General features: G+C 42.0%; 1 protein-coding gene across 1 annotated transcript; it reads left to right on the forward strand.

Annotated features, from left to right (window-relative positions):
• The first annotated feature begins 85 nt into the window (after positions 1-85).
• Positions 86-27,371, forward strand: LOC129823651 (zonadhesin-like). The gene is made up of 25 exons (XM_055882524.1): positions 86-162; positions 778-818; positions 1,268-1,524; positions 4,215-4,767; positions 4,974-5,170; positions 5,337-5,717; positions 15,537-15,838; positions 16,016-16,281; positions 16,699-16,752; positions 16,870-17,007; positions 17,296-17,558; positions 17,669-17,753; positions 17,863-17,934; positions 18,046-18,183; positions 18,779-19,041; positions 19,237-19,321; positions 19,402-19,471; positions 20,414-20,602; positions 20,873-20,946; positions 21,151-21,359; positions 21,464-21,620; positions 21,873-22,252; positions 23,840-23,969; positions 26,415-26,583; positions 26,872-27,371. Exons 1-24 carry the CDS (start codon positions 86-88, stop codon positions 26,546-26,548), a joined length of 4,515 nt encoding a protein of 1,504 aa, XP_055738499.1. The 3' UTR covers positions 26,549-26,583; positions 26,872-27,371.
• The last annotated feature ends 81 nt before the right edge of the window (positions 27,372-27,452 follow it).

A 27,452-nucleotide genomic window follows, 5' to 3' on the forward strand; every position in this document is an offset into this window, starting at 1 on the left:
AGTACTCTCCACTCTCTCTGTACAAAGAGTGCAAAGAGTGTTTTATCTCTAGCCTCCATAAGGGACCACAGCAACGAGAACAGCCATGCTAGGAGGCACCTACACTGGGTTGGTGGCTACAGCAGCCCTCCTCTGCCTGCTACAGGCAGGAACCAACGCAAGGTGGGTCTCACTATCATACTGTATCTCTTGGTCTAATGTCTAGCATCTAGCATACTTTTAGTTACTCTCTCTCTATCACTTCCCCTTCTTCTCCAACACACTCCCTTCCTCCCTTCCTTCCACCCTCCCTCCATCCATCTGCCTTGACATAGGTATCGGACACTCTATGTGTTTGTGTGTCTCTTTTCTGCCCCCTCTTCCCTCCGCTCTCTCTCTCTCTGGCTGCATCTCAGTCTTTCACTTCTATGATTACTGTCTAAGTCCTTATTATGTCCACATTAGTATTAATAATACTAATATGTGTATTAAAGTAGTAAAAAGTTTTGTATTTGGTCCCATATTCATAGCACACTGACTTGTGACCACAAATTTGTTGGATGCATGTGCTGGTTGTTTTGGTTGGGTTTCAGATAATTTTAGATACTTTTAGATAATTTTAATAATAGTATTAATAATACTAATGCTGAACTTTTCTTTGCAACTTGTTCTCTGATAGCACCATGACATCGAGGTTATGATGTTGATGTATTGACAGGCAAACAAAGTGTTTTATTTTGATATCCATTTCTCTTCCAATGTTTTGATTTGATCCTGATGTTGTTTTTCTTCCTTCAGCATTGAAGGTGACGGCTCATCAGTTACCAGGACAGATGCAGGTGCGGAATAGTTTTTAAAACAAATAATGCTTTGCATTGTTTTGCTGTTTTTTTTTCAAACAACACAATGATTGCTAAAGGAGAAATGGGATTTGTCAGTAGAACTAGCAACCTATTCATCAGTCTGGCTTATAGGCTACACTTGTGTGCAGTTCACGTCCTTAATTCCACTGTCATCCACACCACCAATTTCTTGCTACAGTAACTTTGGAGAAAACACACCTTTCTTAAAATCCAAAACACAGAATAGTGTATTAAAAATTTTACATTTTCTCTCTCTCTCTCTCTCTCTCTCTCTCTCTCTCTCTCTCTCTCTCTCTCTCTCTCTCTCTCTCTCTCTCTCTCTCTCTCTCTCTCTCTCTCTCTCTCTCTCTCTCTCTCTCTCTCTCTCTCTCTCTCTCTCTCTCTCTCTCTCTCTCTCTCTCTCTCTCTCTCTCTCTCTCTCTCAGGGACCTGCACTGTCCACAGCAACCCCCACTACAGCACCTTTGACGGGGCCAACTTCCGCTTCGTGGGACCCTGTACCTACGTCCTGACCCGGGTGTGCTCGCCCTCTGCACCCTCTGAGACACCCCTGTCCCACTTCAGTGTGGAGGTGAAGAATGAGCTGAGAGGGAACTCCTCCGTGTCTGCTGTTCAGCATGTCAAGGTGGAAGTGGAGAACCTCAGGGTCTCCCTGCACAAGAGACAAAACCATCGGGTCATGGTGAGTATCTTGTAGGTTGTTATTATGAAGTTTCTGCATTATAAAATGGGTTATAATGGTTTATTGGTTATAATCACTTTCACATGTGATTTAGTCTTGAAAATTCCAACTGTGGTCAGTTAATCACGTTTGCAGTTAATCACGTTAATGTTACATAATGTATCTTGACGCAGAAAAATATCCTGACTTTAGTTGTGCTATTTGTAATTGAGTCACTGCATAATAGTGCTAAACGAAGTCACTGGGTCTAAACGTAGATATACAGTGAGCTCCAACATGTTTTGTGGTTGTTTTGCCTCTGTACTCCAACACTTTGGATTTGAAATGATACAATGACTACGAGGTTAAAGTGCAGACTCTTAGCTTTAATTAGAGGGTATTTTCATCTTTTTGTACATAGTGCCCCCATTTTAGGGGAACAAAAGTATTGGGACAAATTCACTTATATGTGTATTAAAGTAGTAAAAAGTTTAGTATTTGGTCCCATATTCATAGCACACAATGACTTGTGACCACAAATTTGTGGTCAATAACAATGAATGGTAAATAATGTATTGTGTCCTTTTGGAGTCACTTTTATTGTAAATAAGAGTATAACAGGTTTCTAAACACTTCTACATTAATGTGGATGCTACCATGATTACAGATAATCCTGAATGAATGGTGATTAATGATGAGTGAGAAAGTTACAGATGCACAAATAGCATACCCCCAAGACATGCTAACCCTCTCACCATTCCAATAACAGGGTTGTAGGTTGGTGGAAATCCCCATCGACTGAGGATCAGGGGTCACCATTATGTAGATGTATAAACATTATCCAACCATTAAGTAGAAATGATGTTTAATATTACTAAACTACAGTCATCAATCTGACTCCAATATGATGTGAATGAATGCAACAGGCCCTGTGGGTCTCTGGAGGATCTAGCAAGATAGCGAATCATTGCATCACCGACTCAGTATGACTATAATGTCTAACTTGCAACGTTATGCAATTATTAAGACTAGATTCAAATAGCTAATCCTGGCAACCAATGTTCTAACATTAAGTTATTGAGGCCAGCATATCAGGGATGTCAAGGTGGTACCCAAGCATGTGATATGTGTTTGGTGTATATAACCACTATCAATAGACCTATTACATTATAGGCTTATAGTCAATCAAATAATTACTCTGTAAAACGAGGAATGCATTTACTCAATTCAACAATTAGAATTTATTAGTCACAAAATAACTGACAATCAAACAATTACAGTGTACATGAAATACATGATACATTAGAGAATAAAACAGAGTAAGTAACTATCACCAATAGGTTAAGACTTAAAGTTGTTACACGTGTCTTCAGGTCAGAATAACCTATAAGAGAAGAAACGATGTGTGTCTGATACACACAGGAGCTTGGTAGCAAGTTCTCAAAGTATGGGCGAATTCACTGCCCTTTTAACCAAATTCAAGCGGGAAGCCATCCCCAACCTGAATTAACATTTCTGAGCTCTTTGCTAGTGTAAACAAAAGACAGGAACAACACACCCAGATTCTAATCTAATCAACTGAATTGGAATGTTCTGACCAGACAACAGGAATGGGCCTGATAACCAATCAACCCAACATACAATTTCAAACCAGTCACTTTAAAAATGCATCAACCAGAAAACGTACAATGCAGTTAGAGATATCCAAATGTGCAGCCCTTTATGAGCTCTTGAAACAAACCAAACACGACAATTTAATTCACACAGTAACATTCATTTAGTCAATTCACATTTTCATCAGTCATCACACGTCTCCTTGTGTCAGTGACCTCAGGACTTCTGGGGGAACATCTCTTCATTGAGATTGCCACAGATAAGGTGTGTTTCTCTCCTGTGAAATGCAAATATGCAGCCATTTATGCAGACAATGCCAATGACCCTCTGTAACTTTCTCAATCATCATTATTCAGGATTACCTGTAATCATGGTAGCATCCACAATGTAGAAATGTTTAGAAACATGTTCTATTATTATTTACAATAAAAGTGACTCCAAAATAACACAATACAGTATTTACCATTCATTTCTATTGGGAACAAAATCATCTGAAACACAATCAAAACAAACAGCAAATGCATCCCACAAATGTGGACAGTCACAAGCTTGATGTAGTCATGGTGTGCTATGAATATAAGACCAAATACTTCACTTTTTACTACTTTAAAATACATAGAAGTGAATTTGTCCCAATATTTTTGGTCCCCTAAAATATGGGGACTATGTACAAAAAGTGCTCTAATTTCTAAACAGTTCACCCGATATGGATGAAAATACCCTCATAATCATTATATTATTGCAAATCCAAACTGCTGAAGTACAGAGCCAAAACAATAAAACATTTTTCACTGTCCCAATTCTTTTGGAGCTCACTGTATCTGCTGTTTCCATGAACTGATATCTTAAAAGGTATTTACAATACAACTAAGTTCAGATGAGTTCAAAGTTCTGTTACACAATAATGTACAATAATATGAAACCTTATCAGGTTTTTCAAAGTTTTATGGGCCATTAGGGCATTAGTATTTTGTCCCCTATTCCAAAGTATTGAACACCTTGAGCCAGTAAATATTTACTACATACTACCATAGATGTGCGAACGGCAAAGAAAGACCAAAGTCTTTCAAGCACACTAATCTGTATCATGTTTTCAGGTCAACGGCATTTGGAGGAAACTCCCTCTGAGCCTCAATGGTGGCACTGTCAACATCCAAGGCAACGCCGCTTCCATCGTTGTGGAGACAAACTTCAACCTTTTTGTATCCTACAACGACGCCGGTGCTGTCCATATCACCGTTCCCGTATCGTACTCCGGTAAAGTCTGTGGCATGTGTGGGAACTTCAACCACCTGAGAGACGATGATTACCGCACACCTGGCAGTTCCGAGGCCGAAGACTCTGCCACATTTGGACAGAACTGGCAGAGCGAGGCCTGTGACTTGACCGTCGTCCCCATTGAGTGTCAACCAACTGATGAGGCGGAGTATGCCAGCGAGCCATACTGTGGGTCCCTGATCTCCAGGCATGGGCCTTTCTCTGGCTGCCAGTCTGTTCTGGGAGCAGAGAGCTACTTCCGGAGCTGTGTGGCGGGGATGTGTGGAGCGGATGGTGACCCAGAGGTGCTGTGTGAAGCCCTGCAGTCCTACTCCGATATGTGTCTCAAGGCCGGGGTGCTGGTACCAGCCTGGAGGAACTCGACCATGTGTCGTAAGTTCTTTTATGGTTTCCTCTTTCAACCTTCTTGTTGTAGAAAACAGTTTGCTCTTATTAACTGGTGAAGTTGGAGAGAACTTGATGATGATGATGACGATGATGATGATGATGATGTTGGTGGTGGTGATGAGGATGATGATAGCCCTCTTTTACACCATGACCAGACTTTTGTCTCATCTCTCTCTCTCTTCCTCCCCCAGCCCTGGAGTGTGGTGCGAACAGCCACTACAATGCCTGTGCTAAGGGCTGCCCTGAGGTCTGCTCCAGCATGGATAATCAAGGGGCGTGTGGGAGGTGTGAGGAGAGGTGTGTGTGTGACCCAGGCTTCAAGCTCAGCGGGGGGAGTTGTGTACCTGCAGAGGACTGCGGCTGCTGGATAAAGGGAGAACACTATGAAGTAGGGAATGGTAACACGCACACAGACAGACAGACAGAAACACACACACACACACACAGACACACAGACAGACAGACAGACAGACAGACAGACAGACAGACAGACAGACAGACAACACACAGAGAATGTTGGTGTTCATCAATCTCTTTTCTTCACCCTTTTCTAGAGAGGAGAGACGTTCATGGAAGGTGAGTGTGATCGTGTGTGCCAGTGTATGGGTGGGGACAGACTCCAGTGTGCTGCTTCCTCCTGTGCGGCCGACGAGGTGTGCAAGGTCAAGGAAGGGGTCAATGGTTGCTTCCTCTCCAGCCCAGCAACCTGCCACGTCTACGGAGACCCCCACTACATTACCTTCGACGGCAAGGCATACACCTTCCAGGGGGGCTGCAGCTATACCTTGGCCAAGACTTGCGGCGGACACACACCCGTCCAGTTCTCAGTGACGGGCCAGAACTGGAACCCCAGAAACGAGAGCAGTGCCAAGCTGGGCGCAGTGGTTCTGGAGACAAGCGGTCTGCATGTGAAGATGCAAAACTACAGTGCCACAGTAAGCATGAAAACTACAAAATTCTGAATAATCTTTCTTTACTTGTTGTGATTACATTAGCATGCATTGCTGACCCACTGGATTCCCACTAGCCCTCCCCACTGTTCTGTATTGTTTTGGCATGACAGGTCAAATAAACTTGATGTAGACTAGTAGTACAGAATCTAACTATGCCTATCCATTATATGTCTTCATTTGTATTTGTGACAATTCAGTGTACTTTAGTATCTACAATTTGTCCTGTGAGATGGTGGAGACATACAGTGCCAGTCAAAAGTTTGGACACACCTACATTCTACATTGTAGAATAATAGTGAAGACATCAAAACTATGAAATAACACATATGGAGTCATGTAGTAACCAAAAAAGTGTTAAACAAGATTCTTCAATGTAGCCACCCTTTGACTTGATGACAGCATTGCACACTCTTTTTTTTCTTATTATTTATAATTGTAAATATATATATACACTGCTCAAAAAAATAAAGGGAACACTTAAACAACACAATGTAACTCCAAGTCAATCACACTTCTGTGAAATCAAACTGTCCACTTAGGAAGCAACACTGATTGACAATAAATTTCACATGCTGTTGTGCAAATGGAATAGACAAAAGGTGGAAATTATAGGCAATTAGCAAGACACCCCCCAAAACAGGAGTGATTCTGCAGGTGGTGACCACAGACAACTTCTCAGTTCCTATGCTTCCTGGCTGATGTTTTGGTCACTTTTGAATGCTGGCGGTGCTCTCACTCTAGTGGTAGCATGAGACGGAGTCTACAACCCACACAAGTGGCTCAGGTAGTGCAGTTCATCCAGGATGGCACATCAATGCGAACTGTGGCAAAAAGGTTTGCTGTGTCTGTCAGCGTAGTGTCCAGAGCATGCAGGCGCTACCAAGAGACAGGCCAGTACATCAGGAGACGTGGAGGAGGCCGTAGGAGGGCAACAACCCAGCAGCAGGACCGCTACCTCCGCCTTTGTGCAAGGAGGTGCACTGCCAGCGCCCTGCAAAATGACCTCCAGCAGGCCACAAATGTAGCAATTTATATCCGTTTAGTGCGATTTTGGGACATTTATTTCTGAGACACTGTGAATCTCTGGGCACGGTTCCAATTCATGCCGAACGCAATGGGCATTTCTACATGGCAAGAGGACAGCTTTCGACCAAAAGACGATTAGACCCAAGAAAGGATTCTTTGCCCAAGATTCTGATGGAAGAACAGCTCAAAGTAGGAACAATTTATTATGATAAATCGTGTTTCTGTCGAGAAATGTTAATCGCTTATGACGCCATCTTGCTAGACGTAGCTTCGCTTGGCGCAAACTGTATTGAAAAGTAAGGATAATTTAAAAAATGTAAATCAGCGATTGTATTAAGAATTAAATTGTCCAGCAATCGCTGTCCACCCTATATTTTTTAGTCACGTTTATGAGTATTTATGTATACGACTAGATCACTGTCTAATATGGCGCACGACATTGTCTGACCAGCTGGGCAACTTTTGTCATTGTCTAACCATGATTTTGGTGGCTAAATATGCACATTTTCGAACAAACTGTATATGTATGTTGTAATGTGATGTTACAGGAGTGTCATCTGAAGAATTCTGAGAAGGTAAGTGAAAAAAATTATATATTTTGGCGATGTTTACGTTATCGCTCTCTTTGGCTAGAATCAATGCTCTGGTAACGTTTGCATATGTGGTATGCTAATATAACGATTTATTGTGTTTTCGCTGTAAGACACTTAGAAAATCTGAAATATTGCCTGTATTCACAGGATCTGTGTCTTTCGATTAGTGTATGCTGTGTATTTTTACGAAATGTTTGATGATTAGTAATTAGGTAAACACGTTGCTCATTGTATTTATTCTAGTCCATTTGTGACGGTGGGTGCAATTGTAAACTCTGATATCTACCTGAAATATGCACATTTTTCTAACAAAACCTATCCTATACCATAAATATGTTATCAGACTGTCATCTGGTGAGTTTTTTTCTTGGTTAGTGGCTATCAATATCTTAGTTTAGCCGAATTGGTGATAGCACCTGATGGAGTAAGAAACTGATGGAGTTAGAAAAGTGGTGTCTTTTGCTAACGTGGTTAGCTAATAGATTTACATATTTTGTCTTCCCTGCAAAACATTTTAAAAATCTGAAATGGTGGCTTTATTCACAGGATCTGTATCTTTCATTAGGTGTCTTGGACATGTGATTTAATGATATTTAGATGCTACTATTTAATTGTGACGCTATGCTAGCGATGCTAATCAGTGTGGGGGGGGGTGGGGGGTGCTCCCGGACCCAGGGTAGGTGCTCGTGTTCCCTTTATTTTTTTGAGCAGTGTATATATATATATTTTTAGGGGGTGGATCGGCTTTAATATTGAGGATAGACTGTTTGATTTGATTTGGATCTCTTTTAGTCCCCATTTGGACTAATCTTCAAAGAGTCCTTAAACATTAAAATACAATTTATAATACGAACACATTTTCACATATAACACACTATTACAAACATACACAATATACTAACATAATGACCCATTAAATACTAAATCTAAAAAATATTGATTCTTCATCTACTATAGTCCCACAACATTTTTATGTATTATATTTAAATCGTTTTAAAATAATGTTTACATTTATATATTGAAAGGTTTCTAGTTTGCTCAGTTAATTTATTCCATTTCTTTATTGCTCTAAATCGAAATGTTATTTTGCCTATTTCTCTTTTGTGTTGCTTCCATCAATGTAATTGTCTGAATCATTTCCAATCACCCATATATTTTTGGGGTAAATCTATAAATATATGATTACATACACATATATATATACAGTTGAAGTCAGAAGTTTACATACACTTAGGTTTGAGTCATTTAAACTTGTTTTTCAACCACTCCACACATTTCTTGTTAACAAACTATAGTTTTTGCAAGTCGGTTACGACATCTACTTTGTGCATGACACAAGTAATTTTTCCAACAATTGTTTACAGACAGATTATTTCACTTTGTGGGCAGAACTGAAAAAGCACATGCGAGCAAGGAGGCCTACAAACCTGACTCAGTTACATTTACATTACATTTACATTTACATTTAAGTCATTTAGCAGACGCTCTTATCCAGAGCGACTTACAAATTGGTGCATTCACCTTATGATATCCAGTGGAACAACCACTTTACAATAGTGCATCTAACTCTTTTAAGGGGGGGGGGGGGGGTTAGAAGGATTACTTTATCCTATCCTAGGTATTCCTTAAAGAGGTGGGGTTTCAGGTGTCTCCGGAAGGTGGTGATTGACTCCGCTGACCTGGTGTCGTAAGGGAGTTTGTTCCACCATTGGGGTGCCAGAGCAGCGAACAGTTTTGACTGGGCTGAGCGGGAACTGTACTTCCTCAGAGGTAGGGAGGCGAGCAGGCCAGAGGTGGATGAACGCAGTGCCCTTGTTTGGGTGTAGGGCCTGATCAGAGCCTGAAGGTACTGAGGTGCCGTTCCCCTCACAGCTCCGTAGGCAAGCACCATGGTCTTGTAGCGGATGCGAGCTTCAACTGGAAGCCAGTGGAGAGAGCGGAGGAGCGGGGTGACGTGAGAGAACTTGGGAAAGTTGAACACCAGACGGGCTGCGGCGTTCTGGATGAGTTGTAGGGGTTTAATGGCACAGGCAGGGAGCCCAGCCAACAGCGAGTTGCAGTAATCCAGACGGGAGATGACAAGTGCCTGGATTAGGACCTGCGCCGCTTCCTGCGTGAGGCAGGGTCGTACTCTGCGAATGTTGTAGAGCATGAACCTACAGGAACGGGTCACCGCCTTGATGTTAGTTGAGAACGACAGGGTGTTGTCCAGGATCACGCCAAGGTTCTTAGCACTCTGGGAGGAGGACACAATGGAGTTGTCAACCGTGATGGCGAGATCATGGAACGGGCAGTCCTTCCCCGGGAGGAAGAGCAGCTCCGTCTTGCCGAGGTTCAGCTTGAGGTGGTGATCCGTCATCCACACTGATATGTCTGCCAGACATGCAGAGATGCGATTCACCACCTGGTTATCAGAGGGGGGAAAGGAGAAGATTAATTGTGTGTCATCTGCATAGCAATGATAGGAGAGACCATGTGAGGATATGACAGAGCCAAGTGACTTGGTGTATAGCGAGAATAGGAGAGGGCCTAGAACAGAGCCCTGGGGGACACCAGTGGTGAGAGCACGTGGTGCGGAGACAGATTCTCGCCACGCCACCTGGTAGGAGCGACCTGTCAGGTAGGACGCAATCCAAGCGTGGGCCGCGCCGGAGATGCCCAGCTCGGAGAGGGTGGAGAGGAGGATCTGATGGTTCACAGTATCAAAGGCAGCCGATAGGTCTAGAAGGATGAGAGCAGAGGAGAGAGAGTTAGCTTTAGCAGTGCGGAGCGCCTCCGTGACACAGAGAAGAGCAGTCTCAGTTGAATGACTAGTCTTGAAACCTGACTGATTTGGATCAAGAAGGTCATTCTGAGAGAGATAGCAGGAGAGCTGGCCAAGGACGGCACGTTCAAGAGTTTTGGAGAGAAAAGAAAGAAGGGATACTGGTCTGTAGTTGTTGACATCGGAGGGATCGAGTGTAGGTTTTTTCAGAAGGGGTGCAACTCTCGCTCTCTTGAAGACGGAAGGGACGTAGCCAGCGGTCAAGGATGAGTTGATGAGCGAGGTGAGGTAAGGGAGAAGGTCTCCGGAAATGGTCTGGAGAAGAGAGGAGGGGATAGGGTCAAGCGGGCAGGTTGTTGGGCGGCCGGCCGTCACAAGACGCGAGATTTCATCTGGAGAGAGAGGCGAGAAAGAGGTCAAAGCACAGGGTAGGGCAGTGTGAGCAGAACCAGCGGTGTCGTTTGACTTAGCAAACGAGGATCGGATGTCGTCGACCTTCTTTTCAAAATGGTTGACGAAGTCATCAGCAGAGAGGGAGGAGGGGGGAGGAGGGGGAGGAGGATTCAGGAGGGAGGAGAAGGTGGCAAAGAGCTTCCTAGGGTTAGAGGCAGATGCTTGGAATTTAGAGTGGTAGAAATTGGCTTTAGCAGCAGAGACAGAAGAGGAGAATGTAGAGAGGAGGGAGTGAAAGGATGCCAGGTCCGCAGGGAGGCGAGTTTTCCTCCATTTCCGCTCGGCTGCCCGGAGCCCTGTTCTGTGAGCTCGCAATGAGTCGTCGAGCCACGGAGCAGGAGTTGAGGACCGAGCCGGCCTGGAGGATAGGGGACATAGAGAGTCAAAGGATGCAGAAAGGGAGGAGAGGAGGGTTGAGGAGGCAGAATCAGGAGATAGGTTGGAGAAGGTTTGAGCAGAGGGAAGAGATGATAGGATGGAAGAGGAGAGAGTAGCGGGGGAGAGAGAGCGAAGGTTGGGACGGCGCGATACCATCCGAGTAGGGGCAGTGTGGGAAGTGTTGGATGAGAGCGAGAGGGAAAAGGATACAAGGTAGTGGTCGGAGACTTGGAGGGGAGTTGCAATGAGATTAGTGGAAGAACAGCATCTAGTAAAGATGAGGTCAAGCGTATTGCCTGCCTTGTGAGTAGGGGGGGGAAGGTGAGAGGGTGAGGTCAAAAGAGGAGAGGAGTGGAAAGAAGGAGGCAGAGAGGAATGAGTCAAAGGTAGACGTGGGGAGGTTAAAGTCACCCAGAACTGTGAGAGGTGAGCCATCCTCAGGAAAGGAACTTATCAGGGCGTCAAGCTCATTGATGAACTCTCCAAGGGATCCTGGAGGGCGATAAATGATAAGGATGTTAAGCTTGAAAGGGCTGGTAACTGTGACAGCATGGAATTCAAAGGAGGCGATAGACAGATGGGTCAGGGGAGAAAGAGAGAATGTCCACTTGGGAGAGATGAGGATCCCAGTGCCACCACCCCGCTGACCAGAAGCTCTCGGTGTGTGCGAGAACACGTGGGCAGACGAGGAGAGAGCAGTAGGAGTAGCAGTGTTATCAGTGGTAATCCATGTTTCCGTCAGTGCCAAGAAGTCGAGGGACTGGAGGGAAGCATAGGCTGAGATGAACTCTGCCTTGTTGGCCGCAGATCAGCAGTTCCAGAGGCTGCCTGAGACCTGGAACTCCACGTGGGTCGTGCGCGCTGGGACCACCAGGTTAGAGTAGCAGCGGCCACGCGGTGTGAAGCGTTTGTATGGTCTGTGCAGAGAGGAGAGAACAGGGATAGACAGACACATAGTTGACAGGCTACAGAAGAGGCTACGCTAATGCAAAGGAGATTGGAATGACAAGTGGACTACACGTCTCGAATGTTCAGAAAGTTAAGCTTACGTTGCAAAAAATCTTATTGACTAAAATGATATAGTACTGCTGGCTGGTGAAATAGGCTAGCTAGCAGTGGCTGCGTTGTTGACTTTGTTTGAAAGTGTAGCTGGCTAGGTAACCTCTAACTGGCTAGGTAACCTCGACAATTACTGTTTACTGACAGTTATTACTGACAGTTACACCAGCTCTGTCAGGAGGAATGGGCCAAAATTCACCCAACTTATTGTGGGAAGCTTGTGGAAGGCTACCCGAAACGTTTGACCCAAGTCAACTTGGTGTCACGTTCCTGACCTATTTCTGTTAGTTTGTTGTATGTGTTAGTTGGTCAGGACGTGAGTTTGGGTGGGCATTCTATGTTTTCTGTTTCTATGTTGGTTTATGGGTTGCCTGGTATGGCTCTTAATTAGAGGCAGGTGTTTGGCGTTCCTCTAATTAAGAGTCATATTTAGGTAGGTTGTTTCACAGTGTTCGTTGTGGGTGGTTGTCTCCTGTGTCTGTGTTTGTCGCACCATACGGGACTGTTCGGTTTGTTTTGTTATTCGTCATTTTTATGTGTAGGCTATTTTCCCTGTTCGTGCGTTCTTAGTGTTTATGTGAGTTCGTCGTCCAGGTCTGTCTACACCGTTTGTTATTTTGTTTAGTCAAGTGTATTTCGTTTTCGTGTTTTCGTGTTTTCGTTAATAAATCATGTCTTCAAACTCCACTGCATTTTGGTTCAATCCCTGCTCCTCCTCTTCTGATGAAGAGGAAGAGGAAAGCCGTTACACTTGGTGTGTGTAATGGAGGGGGTCAACTTCTGACCCACTAGAGGTGTGATACAGTGAATTATATGTAAAATAATCTGTCTGTAAACAATTGTTGGGAAAATTACTTGTGTCATTCACAAAGTAGATGTCCTAACCGACTTGCCAAAACCATAGTTTAACAAGAAATTTGTGGAGTGGCTGATTAACGAGTTATAATGACTCCAGCCTAAGTGCATGTAAACTTCCCACTTCAACTGTATAAACATTCATACATATACACATATATACACATACACATGTACATATATACATATATACACATACATATGTACATACAGTATATACATATATACACATACACACGTACTTATATACACATACACACGTACATATACACATATATATACACATACACACGTACATATACACATATATACACATACACACGTACATATATACACATACACACGTACATATATACATATATACACATACACACGTACATATACACATATATACACATACATACGTACACACAGTATATACATATATACACATACACACATACATATATACATATATACACATACACACATACATATATACATACTCACTTTTTATAAGAATATACCTTCCTTTATTATTCCCCGCAAATCCTACCACCCCTCCCCCAACTGGAGTAAACTAATAAACAATAACACTTAGGCTTCTACTTCCAACTTATACATACTGTACACATTTTACAGACACAATCTATTTTACAGTAGTTATATTTTCTTTGTTTTTAGTCCTGACCTTCCTCTATTTCTGATGTCCACCCAGTTTGATTTCTATTTGCCATATATTTGTAACTGTGCTATTTCAAAAGTTCTGAACCTATATCCATTTTACAGACCCCGTATGTTTTACATTGGTTATCTTGTTGTTATTAGTCCCACCCATCAGCTCCATTCAGCCCCTCCCATATATCTCTTAAAACACCATCCATATTGGATTTATATTTGCCATATATTTTTCAACTGTGATGTGATGCTTCACAAAAGTACTGAACATTTCTATTCTCATAGTTTCTACAGATTGTAAATTAAAGATAAACATTTTTGCTAAAATAATGATTATACTGTATTATTGATCGATTGACTATGACTTTTCAAATCACCCAGTATTGCTATCTGCAGCGTTAGCTCTAGGTAAATGTTGCAATTCTTCAGCCATTCCTGGACCTGTGACCAAAAACGAGCTACATATGGGCAGTACCAAAATAAATGATCTAATGACTCTGCATCCTCGCAGCAAAATCTGCAGACCTGGGAAGATTGTATCCCCCATATATAACACACTCTTGGCATTCTCTCAACCAGCTTCACCTGGAACGCTTTTCAGGTGAAGGAACGTCTTGAAGGCGTTCCCACATATGCTACATACTTGTTGGCTGCGTTTCCTTCACTCTGCAGTCCAACTCATCCCAAGCCATCTCAATTGGGTTGAAGTCAGGTGATTGTGGAGGCCAGGTCATCTGATGCAGCACTCCACCACTCTCCTTCTTGGTCAAATAGCCATTACACAGCCTGGAGGTGTGTTGGGTCATTGTCCTGTTAAAAACAAATGATAGTCCCACTAAGCTCAAACCAGATGGGATGGCAAATCGCTGCAGAATACTGTGGTAGCCATGCTGGTTAAGTGTGCCTTGAATTCTAAATAAATCACTGACAGTGTCACCAGTAAAGCACCCCCACACCATCACACCTCCTCCATGCTTCACGGTGGGAACCACACATGCAGAGATCATCCATTCACCTACTCTGCATCTCACAAAGACACGGCTGTTGGAACCAAAAATAGCAAATTTGGACTCATCAGACCAAAGGACAGATTTCCACCGGTCTAATGTCCTTTGCTCGTGTTTCTTGGCCCAAGCAAGTCTTTTCTTGTTATTGGTGTCGCTTATTAGTGGTTTCTTTGCAGCAATTCAACCATGAAGGCCTGATTCGCGCAGTCTCCTCTGAACAGTTGATGTTGAGATATGTCTGTTACTTGAACTCTATGAAGCATTTGTTTGGGCTGCAATTTCTGAGGCTGGTAACTCTAATGAACTTATCCTCTGCAGCACAGGTAACTCTGGGTCTTCCTTTCCTGTGGCGGTCCTCATGAGAGCCAGTTTCATCATAGCACTTGATAGTGTTTGCGACTGCACTTGAAGAAACTTTCAAAGTTCTTGTTATGGATTGAATGACCTTCATGCCTTGAAGTAATGATGAGCTGTTCTTGCCATATTTGAGCTGTTCTTGCCATATTATGGACTTGATCTTTTACCAAATAGGGCTATCTTCTGTATAACACCCCTACCTTGTCACAACACGACTGATTGTCCCAAACGCATTAATTAACTTTTAACAAGGCACACCTGTTAATTAAAATGCATTCCAGGTGACTACCTCATGAAGCTGGTTGAGAGAATGGCAATAGTGTGCAAAACTGTCATAAAGGCAAATGGTGGCTGCTTTGAAGAATATAAAACATAAAATATATTTTGATTTGTTTAACAATTTTTTGGGTTACTACATGATTCCATATGTGTTATTCCGTAGTTTTGATGTCTTCACTATTTTTCTCCAATGTAGAAAATAGTAAAAATAAAGAAAAACCCTTGAATGAGTAGGTGTGTCCAAACTTTTGACTGGTAGTGTACATTACTCCAACAACAATTCAATTTAATTCAGTTCAGTTCTACTGTCATCTATTTTACTTGGCTCCACTCCACCTTACTCTACTCTACCCTTCTCTACTCTCCACTGTAGGTGAACCATGTTTGGCAGCATCTTCCTGTTACAGTAAACGGCACATACGGCGAGGTGAAGCTGTATAAGAAGAAGCAGTACACTGTCATGGAGACGACTTTTGGCCTCCGGATGCTGCTGGACGACCAGAGCAGGCTTTTCCTGCAGCTGGACGAGCGCTACAAGGGTAAGATGTGCGGCCTTTGTGGTACCTACTCCGATGACCAGGGGGATGACTTCCTGACCCCTAACGGCACCAAACCCGAGACCAACGTGGTCACGTTCGCCAACAGCTGGAGAGTGAATAGTCCGGAAGACGATCGGTGAGTGGGTTAATTGTTTTAAACCATAACGGTAACGTACAATGGTCATTCGGTTTGTAGTTAATGACCATATCCGGTGCATAATCTGAAATGCGGAACCATGGTTGTGTCATCAACACTATTCTATAAACAAATCCAGTCCACCACTGATCTCCTCTCCTTTCCCTTCTACCCTAGATGTGTTGCTTCCCCCCCTGCCCCCCAACCATGTGACTCCCATTTGGATGAACAGGGCTACCGTGAGTGTTCCAAAATGCTGCGTGAAGCCTTCAAGCACTGCCACCCCTTCGTCCACCCCACACCCTACATCGACAGCTGTATGTCCGACCACTGTGCCTCCGGTGGGAACATGCATGTGACATGTGACTCCCTGAGGTCCTATGTGACCACCTGCGAAGTGGCCAATGTGACCCTGCCTCCCTGGTGGAACGACACCGCCTGTGGTGAGGGTTTTTTGATGGTGTTGTTTTAGTAATGATGATGATGATGATGATGATGATGATGTTGATGTATTGGGTTTAGAGGCAATCTTTAGGTTTTAATCTAATTTACATTTGGTTATGGACGCACTACTACGGTGAGGCTATCCTAATATGAACACTGTACCATGATTGTATGGAGTTTGCTCACCCCATCCATCATCGTACACTTAGCTTTTTGCTGTAGTCTTCAACTTGGATCCTTCATTCCTTACTCCATTCTTCTTTTCCTTCCCCTCTTTCATCCCTAATTCCTGGCCTTTTTTTCCTCCTCCCCTTCGCGCTACTTCTCTGACATTGCCCTCCCTAACATCCACCTGAACCTGAGGCTTGTCCAATGTGTTCCTGTGAAAAACCTTGCTGTCTGCCTTATCATTGTAGATAGTCTACCTGGACCTCCCACAATACCACCAGTTACTACACCTGACAAGGAACGTAAGAACCTTGACCACATTATTTTTGTATCAAATTGATCAACGGCAGCATTTCCATGCCTTTTATACCAGCTGGTTCATTTGATGACAGATTTTTCTATGGTTCTGCCTCCTACAGTTTGTCCTCTAGACTGCAACTTTGACAACAGCGAGTGTGGGTGGGAGCAAATTATTCAGGACAGTTTTGATTGGAGGAGACTGAGAGGCCCAACCCCATCTAACCTCACAGGGCCAACCCAAGACCATACCACAGGAGGTGAGAGGTTACATGGTTGTGACAAAAAAATATCTGAAATGACCAATACCTTACACACCCAGATCCAATCTCAATGTTCAAATGTGCATCAGTCACTGTTTCTGAGATTGCACATTATTCAATGAATGCGTCAATACATGGTTGTGGCCTATCGACTTGTACAGATAGTGATATATAAATACCTGTCTACATAGAAGATACCATAGACACCATGGAAGCAAGCCATTTCAGAGCTAATATGCTGTGAGTCGTGATGTTAAAGAGTGTCTGTGTGTGTTTGTTGGTCAGGTGGCTCCTACATGTACATTGAGGGTGACGGTGTTTACTACGGAGACTCTGCTCGTATGATGAGCCCTAAGTGCCAAAACAGGCCGGGCCAATACTGCCTGCGCTTCTGGTACCACATGTACGGACAGGCCACAGCCATGGCTCTCAATGTCTACCAGCTTGACCAGCACAACGGAAACAAAAAACTGTGGTCCAAAGCCAACAACCAGGGCTCCACATGGTATCCGGCAGAAGTGGATATTATAATCGATGGGTCATTCAAGGTAGGAGAAGGTCACAGAGGTTTTAGAGGGTTAACTAGTGTGAAAAGATTATGATTTTATAAAGAGAGGGGAGATTGTTTTTCATCCAACACAAAAGGTCTCTGTTTCAGATCATCATGGAGGGAATACGAGGCTCTGACCCTCGGTCTGATGTGGCATTTGATGACGTCTCCATCCACTATGAATCATGCTCAGGTGAGCTTTTAATTATCATAGGAACACATGCTTTATCTAATCCCTGAATGTCAGATAAGAAAACGTTCACCCTTTATGACCAATGCCATTCCTTTGCTTCCTCTGGCAGGTTCTTCAATTGGTGGTATTAGTGGAGCTTCAGTTCCTTCCTCAGTTGATGGAGGAGTGGCCCCACACCCAGGTACATAACATCTATAGACACATTTTCTTATGGAAAGATATTTCAGAATAATATGTTAACATTTTAGACTCATGTTGACATTTACAAATGTGCCCAATGTTCCCCGTTCAGTCTGCAACCTTGATTGCGCTTTCGAGCAGGACCTCTGCGGTTTTACCCAGCTGATGACAGACGTTTTTGATTGGACAAGGCACAGTGGCTCAACCCCTACTGCCATGACTGGGCCATCAGCTGACCACACAAAAGGAAGTAGGTGTTTGTAGGATGTGTTTGGCTTGACAGTCACTGGACCCAGGTTTCAGTCCCGGTCGGGGCTACCGCCTGAATGTGCGCCAATATGCTTATTGTTGGACATTGTAATGCTTTTTAATGCATTGTAATGGTTGCAAAATCTCCGAAACTCAAACAACAGACCTGAAAGTCCAAATTGGATTGAAAGACTTACCCTCAACTATTATTTTTGCTCAATTAACCGCAATGGCTATATCGTTAGACCTACACCCTTACATTAACAATCTAACCTGTACCATTGCTGTTAGAAACCCTAATAAAATCTAAAGGAATTTCATGTGACCCCATCTCTTTTTTATTTATTTTTTACCCCCTTTTTCAATCTTGTCTCATCGCTGCAACTCCCCAACGGGCTTGTGACGCAAAGGTTGAGTCAATGGTCCTCTGAAACATGACCCACCTAACCGTGCTTCTTAACACCCGGGATTGAACCCGGGTCTGTATTGACGCCTAGAAGCACTGCGATGCAGTGCCTTAGACTGCTGCGCCACTCAGGAGGCCCTGTGACCCCATCTCTAATCTTATCTAATCTACTCTCACCTATAATCTGCAGGTCCATTTGGTCACTACTTGTACATCGAGGCCAACAGTGTGTCTAACGGAGACACGGCTCGCCTCCTTAGCTCTGAGTGTTCTGACCCCGGTCCTCAGTGTCTGCAGTTCTGGTACCACATGTCTGGCTCGGCCGAGACCATGGGTCTGCACGTCTACCTGCTCCAGGGCCGCTACGTGGATGGGGTGTGGGGGAAGATGAACAACCAGGGAGACTCATGGCAACGGGCTCAGGTGGATCTGATGACCACTGGAACTTTCCAGGTAGTGGTGTGACCTTGGTCTTGGTGTAGCCAATGGCCTTTTCCATCCTGTATGTTGTAATTTAAAGACTAGCTCGGACTTGTGTACTACCGTTCATCCAGAGGTCCTTTTGACAAAATGTGTTTACTTTACCTGTTTGTTATATATCAATTTGCTATTATGAATTTTTCCCCTTGGCTATTACTTTGATCTCAGATCATCTTCGAGGGCCACAGAGGCACCACTGATCAGTCCGACGTGACTATAGATGATGTATCTCTGCATCGTGGACGATGTGCAGGTAAGGGTCACTCCCTCTATAGTTCATATTGGTCAAAAACACAACCATGTTCATAATGTTGATATTATTTTATCTTCTAGACTTGATTAAGCCACCAACACCAACAGAGAAACCTGTACTCCCTCCAGTGGACAAGTCCACCACTGCACCAGCTCCAACTGCTACAAGACCTGAACCACCCACAACAACTAGGCCACAACAACCAACAACTGATAGACCAGAAACACCAAGACCAACAACTGAAAGACCAGAAACACCAAGACCAACAACTGAAAGACCACAACCACCTAGACCAACAAATGAAAGACGAAGACCACCTAGACCGACAACTGAAAGACCAGAAACACCTAGACCAACAACTGAAAGACCAGAAACACCAAGACCAACAACTGCAAGACCAGAAACACCAAGACCAACAACTGCAAGACCAGAAACACCAAGACCAACAACTGATAGACCAGAAACACCAAGACCAACAACTGAAAGACCTCGACCACCAAGACCAACAACTGAAAGACCAGAAACACCAAGACCAACAACTGAAAGACCAGAAACACCAAGACCAACAACTGCAAGACCAGAAACACCCAGACCAACAACTGCAAGACCAGAAACACCCAGACCAACAACTGCAAGACCAGAAACACCAAGACCAACAACTGCAAGACCAGAAACACCAAGACCAACAACTGAAAGACCAGAAACACCAAGACCAACAACTGCAAGACCAGAAACCCCAAGACCAACAACTGCAAGACCAGAAACACCAAGACCAACAACTGCAAGACCAGAAACACCAAGACCAACAACTGCAAGACCAGAAACACCAATACCAACAACTGCAAGACCAGAAACACCAAGACCAACAACTGAAAGACCAGAAACACCAAGACCAACAACTGCAAGACCAGAAACACCTAGACCAACAACTGCAAGACCAGAAACACCAAGACCAACAACTGCAAGACCAGAAACACCAAGACCAACAACTGCAAGACCAGAAACACCAAGACCAACAACTGCAAAACCAGAAACACCAAGACCAACAACTGCAAGACCAGAAACACCAAGACCAAAAACTTATAGACCAGAAACACCAAGACCAACAACTGCAAGACCAGAAACACTAAGACCAACAACTGCAAGACCAGAAACACCAAGACCAACAACTGCAAGACCAGAAACACCAAGACCAACAACTGCAAAACCAGAAACACCAAGACCAACAACTGCAAGACCAGAAACACCAAGACCAACAACTGAAAGACCAGAAACACCAAGAACAACAACTGATAGACCAGAAACACCAAGACCAACAACTGCAAGACCACAACCACCTAGACCAACACAAGAAAGACCACAAAAACTACAACCAACAACTGAAAGACCAAGACCACAAAGACCAACAACTGAAAGACCACGACCGCCAAGACCAACAACTGAAAGACTACGACTACCTAGACCAACAACTGAAAGACTAGGTCTACCTAGACCAACAACAGAAAGACTACGACCACCAAGACCAACACTTGAAAGACCACAAACCCTACAACCAACAACTGAAAGACCACGACCACCAAGACCAGCAACTGCAAGACCACAACCGCCCACCACAGCAAGACCAAGTAAGTCTTTGTGTCCTTCGATAACACAAAGTTACAATCTTCATTCATCACATACCCCTCCTTTAAAACAAGTTTAATACAATCTGTCTTTTCCAAATGGAAAAACACTAAGTACAAAGGAAATGTAATCTCTGTACTTATACTTGCAGTCAGTGTGATACATATTCTTTACACTCAACATCGTATTTGTTATTTTCTCTCTAGCGCCATCTTGCCTAAAGAACAGCCATTACATGTCCTGCATCTCCGCCTGCCAGCCCACCTGTAAGCACCTCCACGGCCCTCCGGACTGCCGTGCTGACGAGCCCTGTGTACAGGGTTGTGTATGTGACGACGGCTTTGTTCTCAAACAGAGGGTGTGTGTGCCCATCCAGCAGTGTGGCTGTGTGGGCAGCAATGGCAACAGTCATAACGTGAGTAACCCAGCACACAATTCTTAACTGTTTTTAGATGTAGCTACCTAGTTATATGTGTAGCATGTGCAGTGTAATTACTTTAATGATCTATTTGATTTCAGTTTAAAGAGAACTGGTACACTGAGCACTGCCATCAAAAGTGTGAGTGTGATGAAGGCGATGGTGTGGGGGAGATTGACTGCGACGATGAAAATGGGTGTGATAAGGATACCGTCTGTTTTCAGAATGAAGCCGGACAGTATTTCTGCAAGTCAACAGGTATAGGCCACACTTGACTGGCTCAATGGGCTGGACTAATGTTTTCCCATACTACAGACGGCTATATCTTACTCCAGGCCCAGTGCACTACTTCTGGGAATTTTAATTTAAAAAAAATAAGTTATTTAAATATATCTCTATATAGTTAATTGTTTTTATTGTGATTTTTAGGGGGTGCTGCAGCACCCTCAGCACCCCTACTTCCCGTGGCTATGCCTATGCACTAATGATGTCCCTACTGTTGCCTTCCAGACTTCAGCGAGTGCTCTATCAATGGAGAGCCAGAGTACAGAACTTTTGACAACATGAAGCACGACTTTGAGGGCAGAAACTCCTACATTCTGGTCCAGACCACAGGCCTGTCCAAGAACCAGCCAGACGTCTACATCGAGGCCATCATTGAGATCGTCAACCAGGATGGTGTTGACAGTCATAGGGACAGTAGGCATGGTGACAGTGGTCATGGTGACAGCAATGATGAGGATGACAAGCATAAAGACAACAAGGAAAGGGACAGCAATGAAGACAGCCATGATCACAGCAAAGAGAACGACAACCGTCTGCGACTCAGAGGACTGAAGATCAGAGTCTATAACCACACAGTGGAGTTCAGAAACAACAGGAAACTTGTTGTAAGTATTCTGGACATATACGTTACGTAAAATGACAAGTACAGTATAAGGCAATTCATAGCCTGTACTTCTCTTTCTACATTATTTACAGCGGTCTTTCTAGGGTTTTTCATCCTCAGCGTGTTGTCATCAGTTGCCCCATGTCACATTGAACACCTCTCTAAAACATTATCTCTGTCTAGGTGTTAGAATTGTTACAAATTAAATTGCATTGGTCACATACACATGATTAGCAGATGTTATTGCAGGTGTAGTGAAATACTTTTGCTTCTAGCTCCAACAGTGCAGTAATATCTAACAAATTACACAACATACAGTATACCCAATACACACAAATCTCAGTAGGTGTAACGGTCGTCCTCCTCCTCTTCGGAAGAAGAGGAGGAGTAGGGATTGGACCAAAGCGCAGCGTGGAATGTGGACATAATGAAGTTTATTAAAGTAAAGACGAAAACCGAAAACACTTCAACAAACTACAAAATAACAAACGAACGTAGACAGACCTGAACTATGAGCACTTAAAAAATGACGAAGAACGCACGAACAGGAACAGACTACATACACGAACGACAAAACGAAACAGTTCCATGTGGTGCACATACACAGACACGGAAGACAACCACCCACCACAAACAATGTGAAACAACCTACCTATATATGGTTCTCAATCAGAGGAAAACGTAAACCACCTGCCTCTGAGAGCCATACAAGGTAAATTAACACTGACACTTACATAGATACACAAAACATGGAATGCCCACCCCAACTCACATCCTGACCAACTAAACACATATAAAAAATAACAGAAAACAGGTCAGGAACGTGACAGTAGGAAGGAATTAAGACTATATACATACAGAATGGACGAGCGATGTCAGAGCGGAACAGACTAAGATACAGTAGAATTGTATAGAAAAAACAGTATATACATATGAGATGAGTAATGCAAGATATGTCAGCATTATTAAGTGAATGAGATATCGTAGAATAGTATAGTAAACAGTAAATACACATGAGATGTGTGAGCGCGTGTGGCAAAACCATGCACAGCCCATTGGGAGGGCAGGTGCTCAAAATAAAAAAGGTAAACAAAAACTAAATTTGACTTGATTTCATTTAAGTTTGTTCTGTTGCTGACATCTGCTAAACTCTAAAGTAGCCTCCTATCAGTATTCAAGTCTCCCCGTCTGGTGCCTGCAGCCGGTAGCCACTGCATGCAAGTCAGACGAGTGCAATCTGGGGCGGGAGGGCGGGGAGGGGTATAATATTCTGAGATTCAAGAGTTTAAGAAATTATCTACATTGATGTGCAATTCGTTACATTTAAAATTTTAACTAAAAATGAAGAGACTCAAAATATAATTCAAAAGTAAATCCTAAAATTCCAAAAATCCACAAGCTGCAAGGGCACTTTTTCATAGGAGGGCAAAAGGGCAGTCGCTCAGGCACTGGTTGAGCCTTATCTGTGTAGTATCAAATAAATAGTTCATGACAGGGTTGTAGTACACTCTGAACTTCAGAGGAATGCAGGACTAGTCATGTATAATATTTTCACTTCTTCGCGTGTTCTTTCTCTTCCTCTCTCTAGCTGGACGGTAGGAGCACCCGTGCCCCTGTCTCACCAGCAGGTGGTCTGAGGATTCTGGAGCGTTCCTCTCGTATCTACCTGAAGACAGACTTCGGCCTCTCCGTGGAGTTTGATGGAGACAGCAGAGCAGGTAATACCACTGTTATAGTACAGCCAAAGGAGAGTTTAAATAAGTGGTATCTCAGTAGTCTCTCTAATGATAGGACAGTAAGACAGCTGTACAGACCACACAACATGGCTTTATCTGTGGACAGATAATATAATCATACTATTATTGGCATCATTGACACCTTTTTTCATATCTTGGTGAAAATGTGGTAACAAGACAACATATCAATCCAAACACATCTGTGTAATGTTTATGATATGCTATAGATGTGCAATGTATGCTTTATGATATGCAGTAAACTGCTTTATGACATACAGTAAACTGCTTTATGATATGCAGTCAACTGCTTTATGGTATGCAGTAAACTGCTTTAGATAATACAGTAAACTGCTTTATGATGTACAGTAAACTGCTTTATGATATGCATTAAACTGTTTTATGGTGTAAACTACTTTATGATATGCAGTAAACTGCTTTATGCTATGCATGAAACTGCTATTGATATGCAGTAAACTGTTGTATGATATGCAGTAAACTGCTTTATGAGGTAAACTGCTTTATGATATGCAGTAAACTGATTTATGATATACATTAAACTGCTTTTGATATATAGTATACTGCTTTATGACATGCGGTAAACTGCTTTATGATATAAACTGATTTATACTATACAGTAAACTGCTTTATGATATGCAGTAAACTGCTTTATAATATGCAGTAAATTGCTTTATGATATGCAGTAAATTGCTTTATGATATGCAGTAAATTGCTTTATAATATGCAGTAAATTGCTTTATGATATGCAGTAAATTGCTTTAGAATATAGAGTAAACTGTTTTATGGTGTAAACTGCTTTATGATTATTCAGTAAACTGCTTTATGCTATACATGAAACTGCTTTTGATATACAGTAAACTTCTGTATGATATGCAGTAAACTGCTTTATGATATGCAGTAAATTGCTTTGTGATATGCAGTAAACTGCTTTATGGTATGCAGTAAACTGCTTTATGATATACAGTAAACTGCTTTATGATATGCATTAAACTGCTTTATGACATGCAGTAAACTGCTTTATGATATGCAGTAAATTGCTTTATGATATGCAGTAAATTGCTTTATGATATACAGTAAACTGCTTTATGATATACAGTAAACTGCTTTATGATATACAGTAAACTGCTTTATGATATACAGTAAACTGATTTATGATATACAGTAAATTGCTTTATGATATGCAGTAAATTGCTTTATGATATACAGTAAACTGATTTATGATATACAGTAAATTGCTTTATGATATGCAGTAAATTGCTTTATGATATACAGTAAACTGATTTATGATATGCAGTAAATTGCTTTATGATATACAGTAAACTGATTTATGATATACAGTAAACTGCTTTATGATATACAGTAAACTGCTTTATGATATACAGTAAACTGATTTATGATATACAGTAAATTGCTTTATGATATGCAGTAAATTGCTTTATAATATACAGTAAACTGATTTATGATATGCAGTAAATTGCTTTATGATATACAGTAAACTGATTTATGATATACAGTAAATTGCTTTATGATATGCAGTAAATTGCTTTATGATATACAGTAAACTGATTTATGATATGCAGTAAATTGCTTTATGATATGCAGTAAACTGCTTTATGATATACAGTAAACTGATTTACGATATACAGTAAATTGCTTTATGATATGCAGTAAATTGCTTTATGATATACAGTAAACTGATTTATGATATACAGTAAACTGCTTTATGATATACAGTAAACTGCTTTATGATATACAGTAAACTGCTTTATGATATACAGTAAATTGCTTTATGATATACAGTAAATTGCTTTATGATATACAGTAAACTGATTTATGATATACAGTAAACTGCTTTATGATATACAGTAAACTGCTTTATGATATACATTAAACTGATTTATGGTGTAAACTACTTTATGATATGCGGTCAGCTGCTTTATGATATGCATTAAACTGCTTTTGATATATAGTATACTGCTTTATGACATGCAGTAAACTGCTTTATGATATAAACTGACTTATACTATACAGTAAACTGCTTTATGATATACAGTAAACTGCCTTATGATATGCATTAAACTGCTTTTGATATATAGTATACTGCTTTATGACATGCGGTAAACTGCTTTATGATATACAGTAAACTGCTTTATGATATACAGTAAACTGCTTTATGATATGCAGTAAACTGCTTTAGGATATAAACTGATTTATACTATACAGTAAACTGATTTATACTATGCAGTAAACTGCTTTATAATATGCAGTAAACTGCTTTATGATATTCAGTAAACTGCTTTATGGTATTCAGTCAACTACCTTATGATATGCAGTAAACTGCTTTATGACATACAGTAAACTGCTTTATGTATTGCAGTAAACTGATATCCATGTATTTACTTTCTGTAGAGATCATCCTGCCCCATACCTACAAGAGGAGGGTGGGCGGCCTGTGTGGCAACTTTAACGGCAAGAAGAAGAACGATATGATGAAGCCCAACAGCAACCAGGCCAAGAGCATCAAGGAGTTCAGAGAGAGCTAGAGAGTGACGGAGAACAGACTGAGCATAACATGGAAGTATGTAGTCACAGAAACCACTACTAGTTGCCACTAGCATGTTATTTTCTGCCATATCGTGTGTGGAGTGTATAGTACGGCATCCATATTAGGAACTCCCCCAGTTGTCACTCCTTATTTAACTTTTTTAGAATTTCAAGTTTCACTTTAATTGCCTCTATACCAAGCAGAGATATTTGATTTATTGGGGAACAATGCTAGTCATTCTTATTTTTTATTGATTGCATATGTTACATATTTAAAGAGTACCAACACCAAGACTGACTGCTCGTTCTTTTATGTTTTCAGAGGATCGTCTTCCCTTCGTAACGTTGTCTATGGCCAGTGACCTCACCTCCATGCATCAGGACCATTGATTGTGTAATATTCTTCTCATAGGCAGACACTTTCCTTCCTACAATGGACACAGTGTATTTGAAAGTACTTGGGTTAAACAAAAAAAAGCTTATGTTTTTGTGGACTGTGTGGAAAATAGATCAATGAAGTATTCTACTTCTTCTATATGACCGTTGGTTTAAATCCTGTTGCTACTGCGGCTTATGACCCACCTGTATGCCTTCTGAGATCTCTTTCAGTCTTACTATAGGTTCTTTGCACAGTTTATGAATCAATGTACATAAGTTACATATTTGTGTATTACTGCTAATGTGTACTATATATTCAAAAGCCCACATTCCTTTAGCTTTAGGCTGATGTCCAATAGTTCAGTGACTGTAATGTGCAATATTACTGTATGATAATAGAAAACTATGTAAACAAAGGATGCAAGTGTTTTAGCTGATGTTTTATCCCACTGAATGTATGTTTTATTTCTTGAATTATATATCTATGATTGATATGAATTTATGAGATCTTATAAATAATAAATA

This window comes from Salvelinus fontinalis, chromosome 26 (assembly GCF_029448725.1).
Source record: "Salvelinus fontinalis isolate EN_2023a chromosome 26, ASM2944872v1, whole genome shotgun sequence".
NCBI classification, from domain to species: domain Eukaryota; kingdom Metazoa; phylum Chordata; class Actinopteri; order Salmoniformes; family Salmonidae; genus Salvelinus; species Salvelinus fontinalis.